Consider the following 22,800-nt stretch of genomic DNA (forward strand, 5'->3'; position numbering starts at 1 on the left):
ATTCTGAAACATATACAGTAAAAGACCTATCCCCGACTATCAATTCAACATTATCTTCCACTCGAGCTTGATTGTTCGTAATAACCTGAAACAAAGCCCTATCAAACGAACCAGGATTTAAAGTACCTTCCTCAATAGAGATGAGCTCACCCCATTTTCCTGCAATGTTTCTGAAAGTTGAAAGACTCCATACAAATGGTGGGATCCCTCTACACAATAACCATGCCCGTCGGCTTCTGCATTGAAAATTTTCCGACCACACTTCCACTTTGTCAAAGAAGGAATGCAACGCCTCAATCTGATTATTAAGGGTAAAATTCATACTCTCTTCATCTTAAAAAATGATTGAAATTGCTAATCTGCTTAATCTCATAATTCTCAGACTTAAAATGCCTTCCTTGTGCATGATATCAGCCAACTCCTTCATTTTGATAAATTTCTTGTACTAACCAACCAAACTATCTCTAAGAGTTAATAGCTTATCCTCGTCAATAACACCAACAATGGGCACCTAATAAAGATTAACATCCTCCACTTTACTCTTGGCCACAGTTGGTTTTGAAGTAGAAAACTTCTTTCTCCAGAAAGCTTCACGAGGTTGAAATCTCGCCATAAAAACTCTAACTTTGTTGCCATAAATCCTAGATCTGTCAGCACAGAAGATAGCCTTCCTCGCATCCTCCAATCCAGAAAAACGAACAAAACCAAACTTGCTTCCTCCCTTGCTTCTTTTGTTAGGGATAAAGGAATCAACCACCTCGTCATACTTATCAAAAATTAGCCAAAAGCCCTAATGATGAAGAAACTCTGAAATGTTAAAGATGATAACCGTGACGTAATTTTTTCGATCAGAGCCTCTAGCCTTACTCGTCATATCTTTAATAATACAAGTGTTATGGTTCAACAGAATTTTCTTTTTCGAACAGCGGTGATCCTACGTTGTACAAGCCATACAGGAAGAAGATGGGTGATAGGTCTAAAATGTTGATTTCAGGAGATGAATTGATGAGCTACTTCAACAATTCAGTAAATTTGTGTTTGTTTTCGATGCCAGAGCTCGACCGTGCCATTCGGAGGTTGCACCATGTCGTCGGGAATGCCGAAGTCGATGATGATCGATTCATCATCGTCGAAAATGGCTCAACACATATATTCCATGCTGTGCTCTACGCCCTCTCGTCCCCTGATCGGCCCAAACCAATTAGCGTGGTCGCTGTCGCTGTCGCCCCTTTCTACTTAATGAGCCTCTCAAGAGATAGTGGTTTCCTAAATTTTCAAAATCTCGTATAATATGAGACTGAGAGCATAATGACCTTTTATTGCAGTCGTATCCAATGGAGACAGAGTTCCTCCGATCAAGGCTATATAAATGGTCGGGAGACGCGAATCGCTTTGATGAAGACGAAGCTTACATCGAGGTGGTGACTTCGCCGAACAACCCCGACGGCTCAATTCGAGGAACCATGGTGAACCGTGAAGGTGGTAAATCTATTCATGACCTAGCCTACTATTGGCCTTAGTACACGCCCATAACACGTAAAGCTGATCATGATGTTATGCTTTTCACTTTCTCCAAAGACACCGGCCATGCCGGTTCTCGGATTGTGTAAAAAATTTCTGCCATGAATCACATTGGACCTACTTTAGTTAAGTCTAAGTCGAAATTTTCTTCATTTACAATACTCAAACTCGAACTCGAAACCTTATTTATGTAGTTGGGCTATCGTTAAGGATAAAGCAATCGCCTCCAAGATGGTGACATTCATAGAGGTGAGCAGCATTGGTGTATCTAAAGAATCCCAGCTTCGTGCCGCCACTATTCTCGGAGTCATCGCTGATGACTGCCAGAACCTTGAGCTTGAAGAAGTAAACTTCTTTGAACACGGGAGGCGCCTCATGTCCGACAGATGGGAAAGGCTCCGAGAAGTGGTGATAAAAAGCAACGGAGCTAAAGTCATGTGATCCGACTATTAGTGGGTTCACATCCCAATGCTTATATTGAAGTTAAAGTCAAAGTTAAGTGCTACAATCGAAACGTTTTAAAGTTCAATGATGAAATCAATACATGTCCTAAATATTAGTTTTTATTCAGAGTAATTTGCCCTAATAACAATTTTTTTTTAAAAATCAAATCATACAATAACACTCTTTTATCATGCTTGATATGGGCAGCGGATATATGCACACAGCTGGCTTCAAATTGAAAGAGATATATACATCAAAGCCAGAGGTGTCCAAATTAGTTTAAACTAAACTTTAAAATTGAGAGGGCAATAAAAAAGAAAGAAAGAGTAATATCCTACATTTAGGTGTGGTGGTAATTTTTTTTACTTAAATATAGACATGTTTTAATTAAACGAGTGGATGTAATTTCTAGATTCTCTGTCCCATTTAGTACATTGGTCCCTACTCCCTATGGACTTATTATTAATTAAAAGGCACATGTTTCGTATGAACTCTCATATTTTGGACCACCACCTTGACTATAAAAAGGAGTATTAGGTAACACCATGGATTCATATCTACTCTACGCTACAAGAACTGAACTAGTCATAGGAAATGGAGTGCAGGAAGTTTGCTTTGCTTTCGCTTGCAGTGGCAATGGTGCTATTGGCTGCAATGGCTCCGACGGTGACGGCCGCTCGTTACAGGGTTACGCCTTTCTCCGCCATAGCCGGAGCCAACATCCGGAACCCTTTCGCCGGTATTTTCTCGATGAAGAAATCAGCTGAAAAATGTGTGCCCTCGGGGAAGACTGCTCTCCCACTATTGAATGCTGCAGTGGCCTATGTGTTAATCTTCAGATTTATCCTCCTAGGTATATCTGCGTCGGTGAGGCCATGAAATGATGTTGAGTAACCGGACCAACCGAGCCAGCTAAATAGATGGTTTATTCGTGTACTTGTTGGCATTTTTTACTTCCTTTTGTTGCAAAATAATGCACCCTCTTACGTGGGAAAGGGGTTATGTATTGTAGTAATATCGTGTTACTATTCTAAATAAAATGTCTATTTAGCGGCGTTGGGAAAATCTACGAATTTGTTCCTAGGGTGAATTACGAGTTTAATATCTAAACTATTAATTTTAGTCTGTCTTAGTGTCTAAACTTTCATTTTTTTTTAAAAATCTAACGTTAAATTTTGAATGGGTGTTAAAATGAAACAAAAAGTAAATTTCATATATGGTTTTAAAAAAAATAAAAGTTTAGGTACTAAAACAGACCAAAACTAATAGTTTTGGTACAAAATGCACTATGTTTTTAATGGTGAATACTAAAATGAAAAAAAAACTAAATATTAGATATGGTTTTGAAAATTTTGAAAATGTGAGTACTAAAATGGATCAAAATTAATAATTAAGAATTAAATACATAGTTTACCTTGTTTCTACTTCCATAAATAATCTGTTTGAGCTTTTGATGTGAATTCCGTCTCGATTTTTTACAATAAAATAATCATGCTTTGGGAATATTAAGCATTATTATTTATTTCATGTTCAAGATATTGGAACTGTTCAACAGGGAACTTTACATATGATCTGTATCAGATTACTGGGGGGTTTAATACCTTCATTTGCCACTATAAAAGAAAACTCTCACTTTAGCCTCTATTTATCAAAGTGATAACAAAATAAAATTGAATTTGAGTTGAATTTTCAAAGTATTAGATCGGATTATATTCGGACTTAGGATAAAAAATATTCGATATGTGTAGACATTATATTTTGTTCGAGTCTCAAATTTTTTATTTTATTTTTAATTTTAATTTTATTTACTTTCTTCGTTGCTAATTATTTATATTAAGCTTAAGGGTCACATTTGCTCTCGTAATAGACTCAATTTATCATTTTCGCCCATGTCGTATTTTTGCATCAATTTAGCCCTCAAAGTTGTTTAATTTCATCATTATATATCTATCCCTAACTTAAACCCTAAGTCAATGTTTAGAGTTTATGATTTATGATTTATAGGTTTATGGGTTATGGCTTGGGGTTTAGAGTTTTAAGTTAGGAGCAGGGTGTAGAATGATGCAATTGAGTAACTTCGAAGGGTTAAATTGACGCGAAAATACGATAGAGATGAAAGAGATTAATTAGATACGCTACGAGGGCAAAAGTTGCCATTTTGTCTTTATATTTACTGATGTTTTTATTTTTCGTTTTATTAGTTCATTATGTATATAATAATTAAATATTTGTATTAGGTGTTAATAGTATATATTATTTGTTTGGAAAGTTAATTATTATATATATATATATATATATATATATATTAATTATGATTATATTGAAATATGTACATAATATAAAATTAAGAGTGAACTTCCACAACAAAATTTTAAGGGGGAGGGAATACTCCAAAGAAATTTATATGGTAAACTATATCATTGACCACCTAGTTATTTAGTCCTTTTATTTTTACCATCAATCTTTTAATTTTGTCAATCAACCCACTTAACCATTTAATTGTATTCAATCAAGCCTTATCAAGAAGGCCTTCATACCTCCAGATACTTCTCCATATCAGTGAAGGGTTTTAGTCAAGGGGAGATTTGAGGAATGCTATTCTTCAAAAGTACTTAGAACAAAGCAACCTACGCTAGCCCGGAGGGCAATGTTGAATTTGATTAAGTCTCTAAAGCCCATTCCTCCTCCTTTTTTCAGTTTATAGAGCTCGTTCCAAGTGCCAAGTAAAATTTAGGATATTTTGTAGAGCGCAAGGCTCTTAACCTTGTGGTCGTGAGATCGAGTCCCACTGAGGGCAATTCATAACAGAAGCCTTCCACGGAAGCTGCCATCAACCTGGCGTTGAGGGCAGCCTACTATCCTACCTTCCCCTTATCTCATTACATGTGGGAATAGGGTCAGCTAATTATTTTAATTTAGGATATTTTAGGTAAAATTTGTATATATTTTATTTATGTTCTCGTTTTATTTAATCATTATTGTAATTATATCGGGTAAACCACTCCCAATCATTTAATTTTGTCAACCAGACCACTTAATTATTTAATTGTATTTAATCAAGCCTTATCAAAAAGGTCTTCAGAGCTCCAGATACTTCTCCATATCAGTGAAGGGTATGAGTCGAGGGGAGATTTGAGGAATGTTATGCTTCGAAAGTACTTAGAACGAAGCAACCTGCGCCAGCCCGGAGGGCAATGTTGAATTTGCCGAAGTCTCTAAAGCCCATTCCTCCTTCTTTCAGTTTACAGAGCTCGTTCCAAGTGCATGAGTAAAATTTGGGATATTTTTAATTTAGGATATTTTAGGTAAAATTTGTATATATTTTATTTATGTTTTCGTTTTATTTAATCATTATTGTAATTATATGTATATATATATTTCGTTTTTGGTTCATTATCACATAATGTGAAACTTCGAGCAGAAGCAACCAAAATGTTGATACTAAATAATAGAAATTAAAGAGAGTAAATAAAGAAGTAAAAAGTTTACTCTTATTTTATTTTATAACAATGAGTATATAATTTTTAATCGATTAATTCGAATCAAATATTAATTTTAAATACAAACATATTTGCTATTATTGTACAATATTCAGTTTTATTATAATAATTGATTCCGTTATCAAATGTTATTTTTTTATCTAATTACAGTTAACCTCGCTGTTATTTTTAACGTACTGACCGAACCGATTGATGTTATGTTGTTTCATTGTAACCAAATCCTTTAGCTCTCCCATTTCATCTTCACCTACATATTTGTGTGTGTATGCGTCCATACTCCATTCCACAAAGGCACAAACCCTAAACTTGTTTTTTTCAGAAAGAGATTAAAAATTTCCTTGTAACTCGAGCAAGTCGGAGCTTAATCAAGACAGCGAAAGATCCTAAAGTTATTTGCATAAAAAATTGAGTTTTAATCTCTTTTGGCGGAAGCTAAGATGGTGTTCGGTGTTGAAACGGCGGTTCCGACAAAAGAATCAGAAGTGTCCACAGCCACAAGGACACCTATTACTCTCTCCTCGGACGCTGTCGTGCTCGGTAAGCCCAACGCCTCTACTAATTCCGTTTATAACATTGCATGCATTTTTCTTTTTTCTCCTCAGACCCATGTTCGACCCTTAAAAAGAAGTTTGAGATTCGAATTATGATATTTGCAAATTGTGTCGACCTTTATGCATGCATATAAATGCCATGTAAGACATCCTTCATACAAATAGGATGATTAATAATTAAAGTGTTATGGTTCATACAAATATGATGATTAATAATTAAAGTGTTATGGTTCAATAGAATTTTCTTTTTTCAAACAGCGGTGATCCTAAGTTGTACGAGCCATACTGGAAGAAGATGGGTGATAGGTCTAAAATGGTGATTTCAGGAGATGAATTGACGAGCTACTTCAGCAATTCAGTAAATTTGTGTTGGTTTTCGATGCCGGAGCTCGACCGTGCCATTCAGAGGCTGCACCATGTCATCGGGAACGCCGTAGTCGATGATGATCGATTCATCATCGTCGGAAATGGCTCGACACAGATCTTCCATGCAGTGCTCTATGCCCTCTCGTCCCCTGATCGGCCCGAACCGATTAGCGTGGTCGCTGGCACCCCTTTCTACTCGGTGAGCCTCTCACACGATAGCGGTTTCCTAAATTTTCAAATTCTCGTATAATTGGAGAATGAGAACATAATTACCTTCTATTGCAGTCGTATCCAATGGAGACGGAGTTCCTCCGATCGAGGCTATGTAAATGGTCGGGAGACGCGAACCGCTTCGATGAAGACGAAGCTTACATCGAGGTGGTGACTTCGCCGAACAACCCAGACGGATCGATTCGAGGAACCGTTGTGAACCGTGAAGGTGGTAAATCTATTCATGACCTAGCCTACTATTGGCCTCAGTACACGCCAATAACACGTAAAGCTGATCACGATGTTATGCTTTTCACTTTCTCCAAAGCCACCGGACATGCCGTTTCTCGCATTGGGTAAAACTTTTCTGCCATGAATCAAATTGGACCTACTTTAATTAAGTCTAAGTCGAGATTTTCTTCGTTTACAAGACTCAAACTCGAACTGGAAACCGTATTTCTGTAGTTGGGCTATCGTTAAGGATAAAGCAATCGCCTCCAAGATGGTGACATTCATAGAGGTGAGCAGCATCGGTGTATCCAAAGAATCCCAGCTTCGTGCCGCCACTATTCTCGGAGTCGTCGCCGACGACTGCCAGAACCCCGAGCTTGAAGAAGTAAACTTCTTCGAACACGGGCGGCGCCTCATGTCCGACCGATGGGAAAGGCTCCGGGAAGTGGTGATGAAAAACAACGGAGCTAAAGTCATGTGATCCGACTATTAATGGGTTAACATCCCAATGCTTATATTGAAGCTAAAGTCAAAGTTAAGTGCTACAAGCGAAATGTTTTAAAGTTCAATGATGAAATCAATACAGGTCCTAAATATTAGTTTTATTCAGAGTAATTTGCCCTAATAACAATTTTTTTAAAAATAAAAACATACAATAACACTCTTTTCTCGTGCTTGATATGGGCGGCGGATATATACACACAGCTGGCTTCAAATTGAAAGAGATATATACATCAAAGTCATAGGTGGTAATTTTTTTTTACTTAAATATAGACTGTAGACACGTTTTAATTAAACGAGTGGATGTAATTTCTAGATTCTCTGTCCCATTTAGAACATTGGTTCCTACTCCCTATGGAATTATTATTAATTAAAAGGCACGTATTTCATATGAATTCTCATATTTTGGACCACCACCTTAACTATAAAAAGGAGTATTGGGTAACACCATGGATTCATATCTACTCTACTCTACAAGAACTGAACTAGTCATAAGAAATGGAGTGTAGGAAGTTTGCTTTGCTTTCGCTTGCAGTGGCAATGGTGCTATCGGCTGCAATGGCTCCGACGGTGACGGCCACTCGTAACAGGGTTACGCCCTTCTCCTCCATCGCCGGCGCCAACATCTGGAACCCTTTCGACGATATTTTCTCGGTGAAGAAATCAGCTGAAAAGTGTGTGCCCTCAGGGAAGACTGCTCTCCCACTATTGAATGCTGCAGTGGCCTATGTATTAATCTTCTGATTTATCCTCCTAGGTTTATCTGCGTCGACAGGGCCATGAAATGATGTTGAGTGACCGGACCAACCGAGCCAGCTAAATAGATGGTTTATTCGTGTACTTGTTGGCTTTTTATTACTTCCTTTTGTTGCAAAATAATGCACCCTCTTACGTGGGAGAGGGGTTATGTATTGTAGTAATATGGTGTTACTATTCTAAATAAAATGTCTATTTAGCTGCGTTGGAAAAATCTACAAATTTGTTTCTAGGGTGAATTACGAGTTTAATACATAAACTATCAATTTTGGTCTGTTATAGTGTCTAAACTTTCATTTTAAAAAAAATCTAATATTAAATTTTGAACGGATGCTAAAATGAAATAAAAAGTAAATTTTAGGTATGATTTTGAAAAAATAAATGTTTAGGTACAAAAATAGACTAAAACTAATAATTTAGGTATAAATGCGCTATATTTTTAATGGTGGATACTAAAATGAAACAAAAACTAAATATTAAATATGATTTTAAAATTTTTAAAAGTTTAAATACTAAAATAGATCAAAATTAATAGTTTAGAAGCTAAACACGTAGTTTACCCTTGTTTCTATTTCCACAAATAATCTGTTTGAGCTTTTGACGTGAATTCGTCTCGATTTTTACAATAAAATAAACATGCTTGGGAATACTAAGCATTATTATTTATTTCATGTTCAAGATATTGGAACTGTTCAACAGGGCACTTTTAACTATCTGTTAATCTGTATCAGATTACTGGGGGTTTAATACCTACTTTTGCCACTATTAAAGAAAACTCTCACTTTAGCCACTATTTATCAAAGTGATAACAAAATTAAAATTGAATTTGAGTTGAATATTTGAAGAATTAGATCGGATTAGATTCCGACTTAGGATGAAAAATATTCGATATGTGTAGACATTATATTTGTCCGAGTCTCAAAATTTTTATTTTATTTTTATTTTTAATTTTATTTACTTTCGCCATTGCTAATTATTTATATTAGGCTTAACAGTCATCTTTGCTCCTGTAGTAGACTCAATTTATCATTTTCGTCCCTATCGTATTTTTGCATCAATTTAACTCTCAAAGTTGTTTAATTGTATCATTATATATCTTACCCCTAACTTAAACCCTTAATTATAAACCCTAAGTTAAGATTTAGAGTTTATAGTTTAGAGGTTATGGCTTGGGGTTTAGGGTTTTAAGTTAGGGGTAGAGTGTAGAATGATGCAACTGAACAACTTCAAAGGGTTAAATTGATGCGAAAATACGATATAGACGAATGTGATGAATTAGATACGCTAGAGGGAAAAAGTTGCCCTTTTGTCTTTATATTTAATGGTGTTTTTATTTTTCGTTTTCTTAGTTCATTATGTATATAATAATTAAATATTTGTATTAGGTGTTAATAGTATATATTATTTGTTTGGAAAGTTAACTATTATAAATATATATATATATATATTAAATATGATTATATTGAAATATGTAAATAATATAAAATTAAGAGTGAACTTCCACAACAAAATTTCAAGGGGAGGGAATACTCCAAAGTAATTTATATGGTAAACTATATCATTGACCACCTAGTTATTTAGTTCTTTTATTTTTACCATCAATCTTTCAATTTTATCAATCAGACCACTTAACTATTTAATTGTATTCAATCAAGCCTTATCAAGAAGGCCTTCATAGCTCCAGATACATCTCCATATCAGTGAAGAGTTTTAGTCGAGGGGAGATTTGAGGAATGTTATTCTTCAAAAGTACTTAGAACGAAGCAACCTACGCTAGCCCGGAGGGCAATGTTGAATTTGATTAAGTCTCTAAAGCCCATTCCTCCTCCTTCTTTCGGTTTAAAGAGCTCGTTCCAAGTGCATGAGTAAAATTTAGGATATTTAGAGCGCAATGCTCTTAACCTTGTGGTCATGAGATCGAGTCCCACTGAGGGCAATTCATAACGAAAGTCTTTCACGGAAGCTGTCCTCAACGAGGGCAGCCTACTATCCTACCTCCCATTACCTCATTACATATGGGAATAGGGTCAGCTAATTATTTTAATTTAGGATATTTTAGGTAAAAATTGTATATATTTTATTTATGTTCTCGTTTTATTTAATCATTATTGTAATTATATCGGGTAAAACACTCCCAAGCAGTGTTACTACGAAGTGTTGGTAGTTGGACATTGGGTTAATCTAATCTTCGCTCATTGTACTTGTGCTTACAGGCGACGGCACCAGCCCTTATGGCTGGTTGCTGGCCGCCAATCCCTTTCTTTCTTTTAATTTTTAGTTTTTTTTAAGTATGTCTTTATGCAAGAGGATCCATGTTTTGTCTCTTAAGGAAATGTTTCAAGTCTATGGTGTTGTTTTGGATGTGTTCATTGCGTTTAAGAGTTTGAAAAGAAAAGCCGTGGGATCTTCTTTTGCATTCGTATGGCTCAGAAATTGATTTGGAGCAACTTGGCGGATAGGAGAGCTGATGGTAGGGTGTTGGACGTTTTAAAGACCAGTGTTTTCCATGTCAAAAATACTGTAAGGCTAAGCAAGATGGTTGATGTGGATAGTAGTCTTAAAAAGGTTTGGAAGCTAGCTTTAAAGGGTGATAGGTAGCTTAAAGAGGTTGAGGGTGGTGTGTTGGCAGATGGTGGGATGCCAGTTCAGAAGTCTGTTTGGCCAGCAGGTGGGAACCATTGTGGTTCGTTCGTAGTTGTCCATGTATTGGTTGCTGTTGACAGCGATGCAAGCTATTCTTCCAACTCTTTTGTGGATAGCAGGAGTTTTCTAACCTCAAAGGGGGAGCTTTCATGGGAGGTATGTAGTTCGGTCGGCTTAGTAAAGAATAGGTTTTCGTTTTTATTTTTCTTTCATCTTTCAGAGCTGAAGGTCCGATTGTGTTGGGGTAGGTTATTCCCCATTGAAGTTCATTCCGAAGTGCAGGAAGGGCCTAGTGATTCTGTCGTTGGAATCATGGTTGGTGGTGGAGCGTGGTGTGTGGTTGCCGATAAAGGATCATACTCTCCTTTCTTCGAGGTTGATGGTGTTGCTAGAGGTGGCCTCGAGGTGGGAATGTCGTGCAGGAACAAGGTGAGGTGGTGTGTCAGAGGCGTGATACTGTTAATGGCTTTATGGAAGGTGGGTGGGTGCATGCTGTTGTTTTAGAGGTAGTGGTGTTTCTGTAGCAGGGCACACGATGTTCCTTCCTCCTTTTTTATTGGGCCATGTGAGCAGTCTGTGTTAGGCGAAAGTGTTTTATTAGGGATCTGGTTATAGTTTGTAAGTCCCATTCCATTTCCAACAGCTCAAGGCTCTTTGATGTGCCTTTTGTCGAGGGTTCTTCTCTACAAGTGTTGGATGAGGTTCCTTTGGCTGCTTATGGTGAAATCAGTTCTGGGAAGTAAACTTCTTCGAACACGGGCGGCGCCTCATGTCCGACAGATAGGAAAGGCTCCGGGAAGTGGTGATAAAAAGCAACGGAGCTAAAGTCATGTGATCCGACTATTAATGGGTTAACATCCCAATGCTTATATTGAAGCTAAAGTCAAAGTTAAGTGCTACAAGCGAAATGTTTTAAAGTTCAATGATGAAATCAATACATGTCCTAAATATTAGTTTTATTCAGAGTAATTTGCCCTAATAACAATTTTTTTAAAAAATAAAAACATACAATAACACTCTTTTCTCGTGCTTGATATGGGCGGCGGATATATACACACAGCTGGCTTCAAATTGAAAGAGATATATACATCAAAGTCATAGGTGGTAATTTTTTTTTACTTAAATATAGACTGTAGACATGTTTTAATTAAACGAGTGGATGTAATTTCTAGATTCTCTGTCCCATTTAGTACATTGGTTCCTACTCCCTATGGAATTATTATTAATTAAAAGGCACGTGTTTCATATGAATTCTCATATTTTGGATCACCACCTTGACTATAAAAAGGAGTATTGGGTAACACCAGGGATTCATATCTACTCTACGCTACAAGAACTGAACTAGTCATAAGAAATGGAGTGCAGGAAGTTTGCTTTGCTTTCGCTTGCAGTGGCGATGGTGCTATTGACTGCAATGGCTCCGACGGTGACGGCCGCTCGTAACAGTGTTACGCCCTTCTCTACCATCGCCGGAGCCAACATCCGGAACCCTTTCGCCGATATTTTCTCCGTGAAGAAATCAGCTGAAAAGTGTGTGCCCTCGGGGGAGGACTGCTCTCCCACTATTGAATGCTGCAGTGGCCTATGTGTTAATATTCTGATTTATCCTCCTAAGTATATCTGCGTCGGTGTGGCCATGAAATGATGTTGAGTAACCGGACCAACCGAGCCAGCTAAATAGATGGTTTATTCGTGTACTTGTTGGCTTTTTTACTTCCTTTTGTTGCAAAATAATGCACCCTCTTACGTGGGAAAGGGGTTATGTATTGTAGTAATATCGTGTTACTATTCTAAATAAAATGTCTATTTAGCTGCGTTGGGAAAATCTACGAATTTGTTCCTAGGGTGAATTATGAATTTAATACCTAAATTATTAATTTTGGTCCGTTTTAATATCTAAACTTTCATTGTTTTAAAAAAAAATCTAACGTTAAATTTTGAATAGGTGATAAAATGGAAAAAAAGTAAACTTTAGATATGATTTAAAAAAAATTAAGTTTAGGTACTAAAGCAGACCTAAACTAATAGTTTAGGTACAAAATGCGCTATGTTTTTAATGATAGATACTAAAATGAAACAAAAACTAAATATTAGATATGATTTTAAAATATTTGAAAGTTTAAATACTAAAATGAATCAAAATTAATAGTTTAGGAATTAAATATGTAGTTTACTCTTGTTTCTATTTCCATAAATAATCTGTTTGAGCTTTCGACGTGAATTCGTCTCGATATTTTTACAATAAAATAAACATGCTTTGGGAATACTAAGCAATATTATTTATTTCATGTTCAATATATTGGAACTGTTCAACAGGGAACTTGTACATACCTGTATCAGATTACTGGGGGTTTAATACCTACTTTTGCCACTATTAAAGAAAACTCTCAATTTAGCCTCTATTTATCAAAGTGATAACAAAATTAAAATTGAATTTGAGTTGAATTTTTGTAGAATTAGTTCGGATTATATTCGGATTTAGGATAAAAATATTCGATATGTGTAGACACTATATTTTGTCCGAGTCTCAAATTTTTTATTTTATTTTTTATTTTATTTACTTTCGTCGTTGCTAATTATTTATATTAGGCTTAAGGGTCTCATTTGTTGTTGTAGTAGACTCAATTTATCATTTTCGTTTATATCGTACTTTTGCATCAATTTAGCCCTCAAAGTTATTTAATTGCATCATTTTGTATCTTACCCCTAACTTAAACTCTAAATTATAAACCCTAAGTTAGGGTTTAAAGTTTATGATTTAAAGTTTATGATTTAAAGGGAATACCCCTAATTTTATATTATGTACATATTTCAATATAATCATAATTAATATATATATATATATATATTTATAATAATTAACTTTCCAAACAAATAATATATACTATTAATACCTAATGCAAATATTTAATTATTATATACATAATGAACTAATAAAACGAAAAATAAAAACACCGGTAAATATAAAGATAAAAGGGCAGCTTTTGCCCTCGTAGCGTATCTAATTAATCTCTTTCGTCTCTATCGTATTTTCGCGTCAATTTAATCATTTTAAAACGTATCTCTAACTTAAAACCCTAAACTCCAAGCCATAACCGATAACCTTTAAATCATAAATTTTGGTTGTTATAAATATATATATATATATATTATATTCGTTTTTGGTTCATTATCGCATAAGCTTAGTAGTTGTGGGAAAGAGCCCAGAATTATAGCTTTCGTATTTTCCTGCTTGCTGCATGAATAATGTGAAACTTCGAGCAGAAGCAACCAAAATGTTGATACTAAATAATAGAAATTAAAGAGAGTAAATAAAGAAGTAAAAAGTTTACCCTTATTTTACTTTATAACAATGAGTATATAATTTTTAATCGATTAATTCGAATCAAATATTAATTTTAAATACAAACATATTTGCTATTATTGTACAATATTCAGTTTATTATAATAATAATTGATTCCGTTATCAACTGTTATTTTTTTTATCTAATTACAGTTAACCTCGCTGTTATTTTTAACATACTGACCGAACCGATTGATGTTATGTTGTTTCATTGTAACCAAATCCTTTAGCTCTCCCATTTCATCTTCACCTACATATTTGTGTGTGTATTCGTCCATACTCCATTCCACAAAGGCACAAACCCTAAACTTGTTTTTTTCAGAAAGAGATTAAAAATCTCCTTGTAACTCGAGCAAGTCGGAGCTTAATCAAGACAGCGAAAGATCCTAAAGTTATTTGCATAAAAAATTGAGTTTTTAATCTCTTTTGGCGGAAGCTAAGATGGTGTTCGGTGTTGAAACGGCGGTTCCGACAAAAGAATCAGAAGTGTCCACCGCACAAGGACACCTATTACTCTCTCCTCGGACGCTGTCGTCGACCTTGCTCGGTAAGCCCAACGCCTCCTGATTCCGTTTATAACATTGCATGCATTTTTCTTTTTTCTCCTCAGACCCATGTTCGACCCTTAAAAAGAAGTTTGAGATTTGAATTATGATATTTACGAATGTGTCCGACCTTTATGCATGCGTATAAATCCATGTAAGACATCCTTCATACAAATAGGATGATTAATAGTTAAAGTGTTATGGTTCATACAAATAGGATGATTAATAATTAAAGTGTTATGGTTCATAAAAATAGGATGATTTATAATTAAAGTGTTACGGTTCAATAGAATTTTCTTTTTCAAACAGCGGTGATCCTACGTTGTACGAGCCATACTGGAAGAAGATGGGTGATAGGTCTAAAATGGTGATTTCAGGAGATGAATTGATGAGCTACTTCAGCAATTCAGTAATCTGTGTTGGTTTTCGATGCCGGAGCTCGACCGTGCCATTCGGAGGCTGCACCATATCGTCGGGAACGCCGTAGTCGATGATGATCGATTCATCATCGTCGGAAATGGCTCGACACAGATCTTCCATGCTGTTCTCTACGCCCTCTCATCCCTGATCGGCCCAAACCGATTAGCGTGGTCGCTGCCGCCCCTTTCTACTCGGTGAGCCTCTCACACTAGTAGTTTCCTAAATTTTTAAATTCTCGTATAATTTGAGACTGAGAACAGAATAACCTTCTATTGCAGTCGTATCCAATGGAGACGGAGTTCCTCCAATCGAGGCTATATAAATGGTCAGGAGACGCGAACCGCTTCGATGAAGACGAAGCTTACATCGAGGTGGTGACTTCACCGAACAACCCCGACGGCTCGATTCGAGGAACCGTGGTGAACCTTGAAGGTGGTAAATCTATTCATGACCTAGCCTACTATTGGCCTCAGTACACGCCCATAACACATAAAGCTGATCACGATGTTATGCTTTTCACTTTCTCCAAAGCCACCGGACATGCCGGTTCTCGGATGGGTAAAAATTTTCTGCCATGAATCACACTGGACCTACTTTAATTAAGTCTAAGTCGAAATTTTCTTCATTTACAAAACTCAAACTCGAACTCAAAACCGTATTTATGTAGTTGGGCTATCGTTAAGGATAAAGCAATCGCCTCCAAGATGGTGACATTCATAGAGGTGAGCAGCATCGGTGTATCCAAAGAATCCCAGCTTCGTGCCGCCACTATTCTCGGAGTCGTCGCCGACGACTGCCAGAACCCCGAGCTCGAAGAAGTAACTTCTTCGAACACGGGCGGGGCCTCATGTCCGACAGATGGGAAAGGCTCCGTGAAGTGGTGATGAAAAGCAATGGAGCTTTCAGCTTGCCCGAGTACCCACAAGGTTACTGCAAATTCACCGGCGAATACACCAATTCAAACCCCGGTATAAATGCCTTGAATCATCACTTTGCTTATTAATTATCTAATTCCGTTACACAAAATCATGTGTCCGTTTCTAACGATATTCGATGATTCGATCTTATTTTTCTTTTCATGGTGCAGCTTTTGCATGGTTGAGGTGCAAGGAGGGATTGAAGTGTGAGGATGTGTTGAGAGAAGAGTGTGGAATAATGACAAGGGGAGGGACGAGTTTTGGGGTTGTAGCGACCTACGCAAGGGTCAGCATGCTTGTTCTGACTCTGAGTTTAACTCCATGCTTGGAAGGTTATCGTCTGCTTTCAGGAACCCTAAATGGGAATTAGGGTTTATATGGGATGGACTCCACATGAGTAAATAATTATTACTACTACGGTGAAAATAATGTGATGTAATATAATTATCGTTTTTCGAATGATGAGTTAGGTCAAAAAATTTGTAGGTATATATTTGTATGAAATGAAATTATTATGGGTAAACTATGAGGATAGTCCCTATGTTTATGGTTTGACCGACTTTGGTCACCGAAAAACAATTAAGGGGAAATGGTCACTAACGCCATCGGTCCATCTGATTAAGTCCCTAATTTATCAGTCCGTCCGATTTCAGTCCCTAACAGTATCAATTCGTTCGATTTTAGTCCCTTAGTCATGTTAGTAACTTCAGCAAAAGGGACTTAAAATAAAATGGGTTAAACAAAACTAATAACATAAGGACTTAAACCGGACGGACCGATAACATAAGGTATTATTTCCCCTTTTTTTATCAAAGTCGATCAGACCGATAACAAAAGGGATGATAGGCATAGTTTACCCAATTATTATTTGTACCCACAAAGCTTGTTTAAATTACATCGTCTCAATAATTTTTATTAAATAAAATTTAAATACTTTTAAAAATCTTGTTAATGTTGAAATCATATAATTATGTTTTGTCCCTTATGAAAACGTCTTCCTCTTTTAGACGAGATTTGTACGAATTAAATTATCTTAGTAGTAAATGGATAATTGTTATTTTTAAAAGTTCTAAATTGAAGACCTGTGATTATAAAATATTTAAATGTTCGTTGTCAAACTGTTAAATATCTTTAAAACAAATTTGTATCCACTTAGATTATTAAAAAAAAAATGAAATCCCAAGTTCTAACACTAATTAACGAGCTTCACTACTTTATCCATTTCTAAAAAGGAACATTGGTAGTTGTTTGAAATAGTAACAACTTTTTTTTATGATGCCATTTCTTTATTATTTTATCCCTAGTATTTTTTAGGGTAAATTACGTAATAAGTACATAAATTATAATTTGATATATTTTAGTATCTAAATATTCGAATCTTTTCAAATAACGTTAAATTTTGAACGATGTATAAAAATGAAATAAAACTAAAGTTTTTAACAACATGTGCTAAAATAAAACAAAATTAAATTTTAAATATGATTTTTAAAAAAATTAAAAGTTTAAATACTAAAATAAACCAAACTAATAATTTAAGTATTAACATGTAGTTTATTCAACTTTTTAAGAGCATTGATGTTTATATAGGCTTTAGGTCGCTTTTAGTAGACTCAATTTATTATTTTATCTATCGTATTTTCGTATCAATTTAACTCTTAAATTATTTAATTTATTACTATTTCGTATCACTTTTACACTTGGTTCGTGCCAAAATTAGAGATATGTGAATCTCATCTCTTTCCTGGATCAAAATGATAATTTTATATTTTATTATTAAAAATATCTATATAAATTAACTTTTTTTAAATAAAAATGCTTGGATATAGCAAATAGCCCAATTATTGGAAGTCAATCGTTTTTTTTTTCAATATCCCAAGTGGGTCGATTATTTAGGGTATTAGACCGACCCAACTTTTGTTTTGGAAAATAAGATAATTGCTACATTGCATTAGAGACTCGTCACGTCAAAGTGATAAATTTTCTCAGATATTATTTTTAAATGATCCTCGAGTAGTTGGACCATATAGGCCATTATTTTATTATCATTAATATGACTCGTCATGTAGAGGTGACGAGTCCATTAAAACTTATTTTTTAATTATTAAATAAAACTAAAATTAATTTCAAAAAGAAGAAGAAGACGGAACTCGCCACCTTGGCCGGAATTTTGAAAAAAAAACTAGTCATTTATAGTCGTTGAGGGTAATACTATAAATAGGGGTTTGGGGTTTTGGGTTTTTCACCAATCACTGAATATAAAGTAATTGTAAAAAAATCATACGTTCTGTAAAAATCTCAAAAAATGGCAACCCGAGAATATATGTTGCTCATGGATAACGTCCACGTTTCGTCAATCCAACGCGGGTCGGACAATAAATGGAATATTCGTAAGCACGGGATGACAAATGAAGAGTCGCATCAGCGGATGCTGATATATCTGCATCAATCCGGTCTATTTCCAGCCATATTTGTACGTGACTACAAGCTGTACCCAATGTTGATTGAGGCTCCGATCGAACGTTGGCGACCCGAGACGCACACGTTCCATTTCTCGAGTGGTGAAACGACGATTACTTTGGAAGGCGTCGCTTACCAACTTGGTGCACCTATGAATTGAGCCCTCGTGTGAGTTAGAAATTTTACGACCCCACGACGTTAGTCTACCAAGTTTTGGGAAAGTTGTCATCATCCGACGTTATCAAGGGCTATCGAGTACATATAACGTGGTTGGATCTGAATTCCAAGTGACGCGCATCCCGAGCATATCTTCTCTAACTAATCGAAGAGGTGTTATCACTGGATAAATATGATAATTTGGCGCATACTCAGTATATGCTATATTTGGAAGACTTCGATGTGTGTTGTGATACCAATTAGGGCTCGATAATTTTGGTCTTTCTGTACCGGGAGCTTTGCAAGGCTGCAAATGTCCAGCCGGGCCGCAAAGCCAATGTAACAGGCTGTTTGATACTGCTACAGTTGTGGGCTTAGTATCGATTCTAATTTTTTACGCCAATTACAACAACCTCGATCGAGTTTTCGTTGGCTACAAGGTAATTGTTTAACTTCATTTATTTAACCATTTTTTAATTTCATAAATTTAATTATTTTTTATTTGTTTTAATTTTTTAAAATATAAATAAATATATTTTTCTTTTAATTTTAGTTTAGTTTTTAAAATTTTATCTGGACAAACTCGCGATGACGAGTTTCAAGTGACAATTGCTGATCGTTGCCCGTCTACCCGTTGACCAACGACTATAAAACTCGAGATGACGAGTTCCATCTATTTTTTTGAAATTAATTTTAGTTTTATTTTGTAATTTAAAAAATATTAATAACAATAAAATAATGATTCACGTGGGATTCACTACTCAGGGAGCATTTAAAATTAAAATTCATGAAAACTCGTAACCTCAACTTGAAGAATCTCTAGTGCATTGTAGTAATTGTCGTATTTCTTAAAATAAAAATTAAACCGGCCTAATACCGTAAATAATTGACCCGGGTATGGGGAAAAAGCCGAAGTCAATCCAAGATAGAAAAATATTATCCAAAGCTGGACTCGTTGGCCTAGAGATGAGCCGATCATTTTCACAGGTCTATGGACTTGGCGTGTGATCACCAAAACGGCGCGTGATGTAGAACAACTTCATCGATCTATACACGAGAAAGTTAGGGTTCATGGCTATGGGTACACTTAACCCTCACAACACAAAAAAAAGAAGAAGAAAAATCCCCTTCTCTCATCTCGTAATCTGATTTTTTCCTTCGAGTTTTAATCAGATCATAAGGAAAATTACTGAAATTTTCCAGCAAAAAAAAGCCCTCCCATATACAAAAATGGACGCGTATCAGCAGCAACAACAGCAGCCTCACCGCTACATTCGACCGCCTCAGCCGCCGCAGCAGCAACAACCACCTGTTCCGGCTGATCCCTTCCTCCAACAACAACATTATTACCAGTACCAGCCACCGCCGCAGCCGCTTCCTCCGAGAGCTGCTGCTCCTCCGCCCCCGGGGTATTGGTACTCCAAATCAATTTCAGTACCAGCAGCAGCAGCATCATAATCAGTCTCATTCTGCGCCACCGCACCATCCTCCTACTCATCCTCCTTCCCCTCAGCAACCGCCTTACCAGTGGGGTCCGCCTACGCATCCCGATCATTCCGTTTATACCGCCTCCTTCTCTTCCTTTTCCCCGGCCCCTCATAACGGAAGTAACCACTTCCCTCCACCCCGCCTCCTCCCGTTCATAGACCTTACATGCCTCCTTCGCAGATTCCCAATACTTTCTCTCCACGTCAGTCAGGTTAATTCCAACTTTTTTATGTTATTTTTGTCTATTTTTTATTTATAATCCTAAGTAAATTACTGCTGTTTGGGTTCATTTCATCCACTGACTTTTTTTGCTCTTTTTTTTAATTCTATAGGAATGGAGCAACACAAACTGGTCTCATCACCAAGGTGGGTATTTATCAGGTTTTCTGATTTCATTCCCCACGATATTTAGCTTTTCATCGTCTTCAATGGAGTTATATTATTATTTCCATGTGTAGGACTGCAAACTGCTCCTTGTAAATGTTAATATGGGCATTTTCTGAAACATTTCTATCCTATACATGCAAGAGTATATAACTATATATTTGGCGTGTGTTAATTTAATACTTATACGCCCACTTTGAAGCTCAAAGGCTCTGCAAACTTCTTACATTGATGTTAACGCTGTATGTCTGTTATTGTAAATTGTAATTAAGGTGATAGATGGATGGAATGACTAAGGCTTCATTTCAATGGATGCTATTGCACCTCATTGTTTATGGTAAAATGGAACGGGAACCAACTGTTGTTACTCATAGGAATGTATTTCTTATTACCATAATGGCAATTGTTCTAGTGGTCAGCTGTTGTTTATCCATATAATTTAAGTTATGTATGATCTGAACTTTTGTGTTGATACCTATACAAGCCACATGCCCTGATTATCAAAGTTAATCTGAACCTGTGCTTTTCTCATAGTATGTTGGTGTTAATGGGTTTCTTGTGTAATGATTTTTTGGTGCCAGCCCAAAACAACGTGGAGGATTGGGGAGCCAAAGCTAGAATGGGCAAACACTAGGGCTGCAATGCAGGACCAGCCGTGCAATCTCAATTATTCCAGCTGGCAGGCCAGAAGAGCAAAATCATTTTCATGATCTATATTCACAAGCTGTTGATTCTCATTATATGGATGCTCAACAGTCACTACCAATTTCTAGCTATCAGCAGTTCCCTGTTCCATCAGCATCTCCTCATGGCCCTCCAGCAACTTATCCAAGTGAGACTTTGTCTAACAGCTCCAGACCGTCTTCATATATTCCTGATGCTTGTCCGCCTTACCATGTTAGAGATGGAACTTCTCTTATGGATCCGAACAGTGGATTTCTTCACCAAGAAAGTTTGTCTGCCAGTTCATCTGTTCATCTGCAGGAGGTACCTTCTAGTTATTCTTCAGTTTCAGGTAATAATTTCACCTAGTAAATTGAACTTTCTTGTGCAGCTTGTGCTGAAGAACTGCTTCTTTAGACCACATTTCTACACATCCTTTTTGTGTTGAAAAAATATCATTCTGGAACCCATTCGTTAAAGATATCTATTTCTCCATTCTATGTTTTTGAATAGTTTTTTTGGTACTTCTAAACAGGAACTCTTAAGCAACTATCATTCAGAAAAACTCATGATGTGTAGGGTGTGTAGCCTAACTAAAATGATAACGTGACAGACTGGAATATGTATAAACTGAAAGGGTCTGACCCTAGTTCTTTGTACCTTTTCTTTTAAAATTGTGTTCACACTTTTTTCCTTTTATTATTATTTTTAAAATGCTTTTGGTTCAGTAATATGTAGTTAATTCACCTAAGATTGGACCATCACATAATGTTATTCTTTTCTCAAAGATGGTAAAGAGTCGTTCCTTTCATTCGTTTTTAATTATTATTTCTTGGATGCTTTGGTGCCCCAAATTTCCGTCCTTACCATGACTACAATGTCCACAAAGATTCAGTTCAGAAATAGCTATTTGAAAGCATACTTGGTTCTTTGTGTGATGCTTTTGTGTTGTGATACACACTTTTAATGGTCAACCTAATGTCTTTGTTTGCCATATGAGAAAAATAAACTTGGCAAGTAATAGTTATTGTGGATTTAACTCCCTAGTATGGTTGATTCTTACCAGTCCACGCTGGCTATATTGGATGTTATCTGGACTGTTGTAACATATTCTAAGTTTTTATATGGATATTGTTGGGGAAAGAATTTGATGGCATGGCAACGTTGTCTGGAATTACTTTCTTTTTTTGGACTTTTAGCTATTAAATTAGATAACATATATGCTAAGACTTTTAACTATTAAATTAGTAACATATATGCTAAATTATGTCAAGACATTACAGTCCACCCCCCTTTCCCCCCCCTCCTCACATAGGTACTATATCTGTTGGAGTTATTCAATAACATTTTGTGTTATGGAACATGTCAAAAAGTTTCATTTGTTTTCATCATCATTACTTGTTCACATATCTAGCTAAAGTATCATGAGTTATACCAGCTACTTAGAAGTGCCTAGAAATGGCATTTCTTTAACATTTGGAAATGTTCGAATTACTTAATTAGCTCTTACATTCTTTTAATGGGTCTGTTATATTTTTGCTGCTTGACTTTCTATCAAATTAGCAAACCACAAGCTGAGCATTGTGCAATATATCAAACTATATGAACAGAAAGATTTGTTAATAGTTGCACAAGAATGCAAATGTTTTGTTGGTAATATATCTCCATCACAGTAAGGTTACTTATCGTGTGCTGAATACTTTA

General features: G+C 36.0%; 2 protein-coding genes, 1 long non-coding RNA gene and 1 pseudogene across 3 annotated transcripts; all 4 read left to right on the top strand.

Moving 5' to 3' along the window:
* Positions 1 to 963: 963 nt before the first annotated feature.
* On the top strand, positions 964 to 1,962 carry LOC120183225 (L-tryptophan--pyruvate aminotransferase 1-like). The gene is made up of 4 exons (XM_039187961.1): positions 964 to 1,209; positions 1,326 to 1,482; positions 1,579 to 1,606; positions 1,716 to 1,962. The coding sequence occupies exons 1-4, from the start codon at positions 964 to 966 to the stop codon at positions 1,960 to 1,962; spliced, it is 678 nt and encodes a 225-aa protein (XP_039043892.1).
* Positions 1,963 to 6,676: 4,714 nt separating this feature from the next.
* On the top strand, positions 6,677 to 7,304 carry LOC120183227 (L-tryptophan--pyruvate aminotransferase 1-like). Its single transcript, XM_039187962.1, has 2 exons — positions 6,677 to 6,948; positions 7,058 to 7,304. Exons 1-2 carry the CDS (start codon positions 6,677 to 6,679, stop codon positions 7,302 to 7,304), a joined length of 519 nt encoding a protein of 172 aa, XP_039043893.1.
* Positions 7,305 to 14,507: 7,203 nt separating this feature from the next.
* On the top strand, positions 14,508 to 16,353 carry LOC120183228 (annotated as a pseudogene).
* Positions 16,354 to 19,539: 3,186 nt separating this feature from the next.
* LOC120183209 lies at positions 19,540 to 21,816 on the top strand. The gene is made up of 3 exons (XR_005521931.1): positions 19,540 to 20,260; positions 20,382 to 20,415; positions 21,015 to 21,816. It is a non-coding gene; the product is annotated as an uncharacterized LOC120183209 (long non-coding RNA).
* The last annotated feature ends 984 nt before the right edge of the window (positions 21,817 to 22,800 follow it).

Source organism: Hibiscus syriacus, unplaced genomic scaffold (assembly GCF_006381635.1).
Source record: "Hibiscus syriacus cultivar Baekdansim isolate YM2019G1 unplaced genomic scaffold, ASM638163v2 tig00112740_pilon, whole genome shotgun sequence".
Classification (NCBI taxonomy): domain Eukaryota; kingdom Viridiplantae; phylum Streptophyta; class Magnoliopsida; order Malvales; family Malvaceae; genus Hibiscus; species Hibiscus syriacus.

Bases quoted from the DNA above. Each gene is read 5' to 3' on its own strand.
- LOC120183225 (XM_039187961.1), top strand. From the start codon at position 964: ATGGGTGATAGGTCTAAAATGTTGATTTCAGGAGATGAATTGATGAGC. The intron at 1,210-1,325 runs GTCGCTGTCGCT...CTTTTATTGCAG, and splicing joins GGCCCAAACCAATTAGCGTG to TCGTATCCAATGGAGACAGA. The intron at 1,607-1,715 runs GTAAAAAATTTC...TTATTTATGTAG, and splicing joins CATGCCGGTTCTCGGATTGT to TTGGGCTATCGTTAAGGATA.
- LOC120183227 (XM_039187962.1), top strand. From the start codon at position 6,677: ATGGAGACGGAGTTCCTCCGATCGAGGCTATGTAAATGGTCGGGAGAC. The intron at 6,949-7,057 runs GTAAAACTTTTC...GTATTTCTGTAG, and splicing joins CATGCCGTTTCTCGCATTGG to TTGGGCTATCGTTAAGGATA.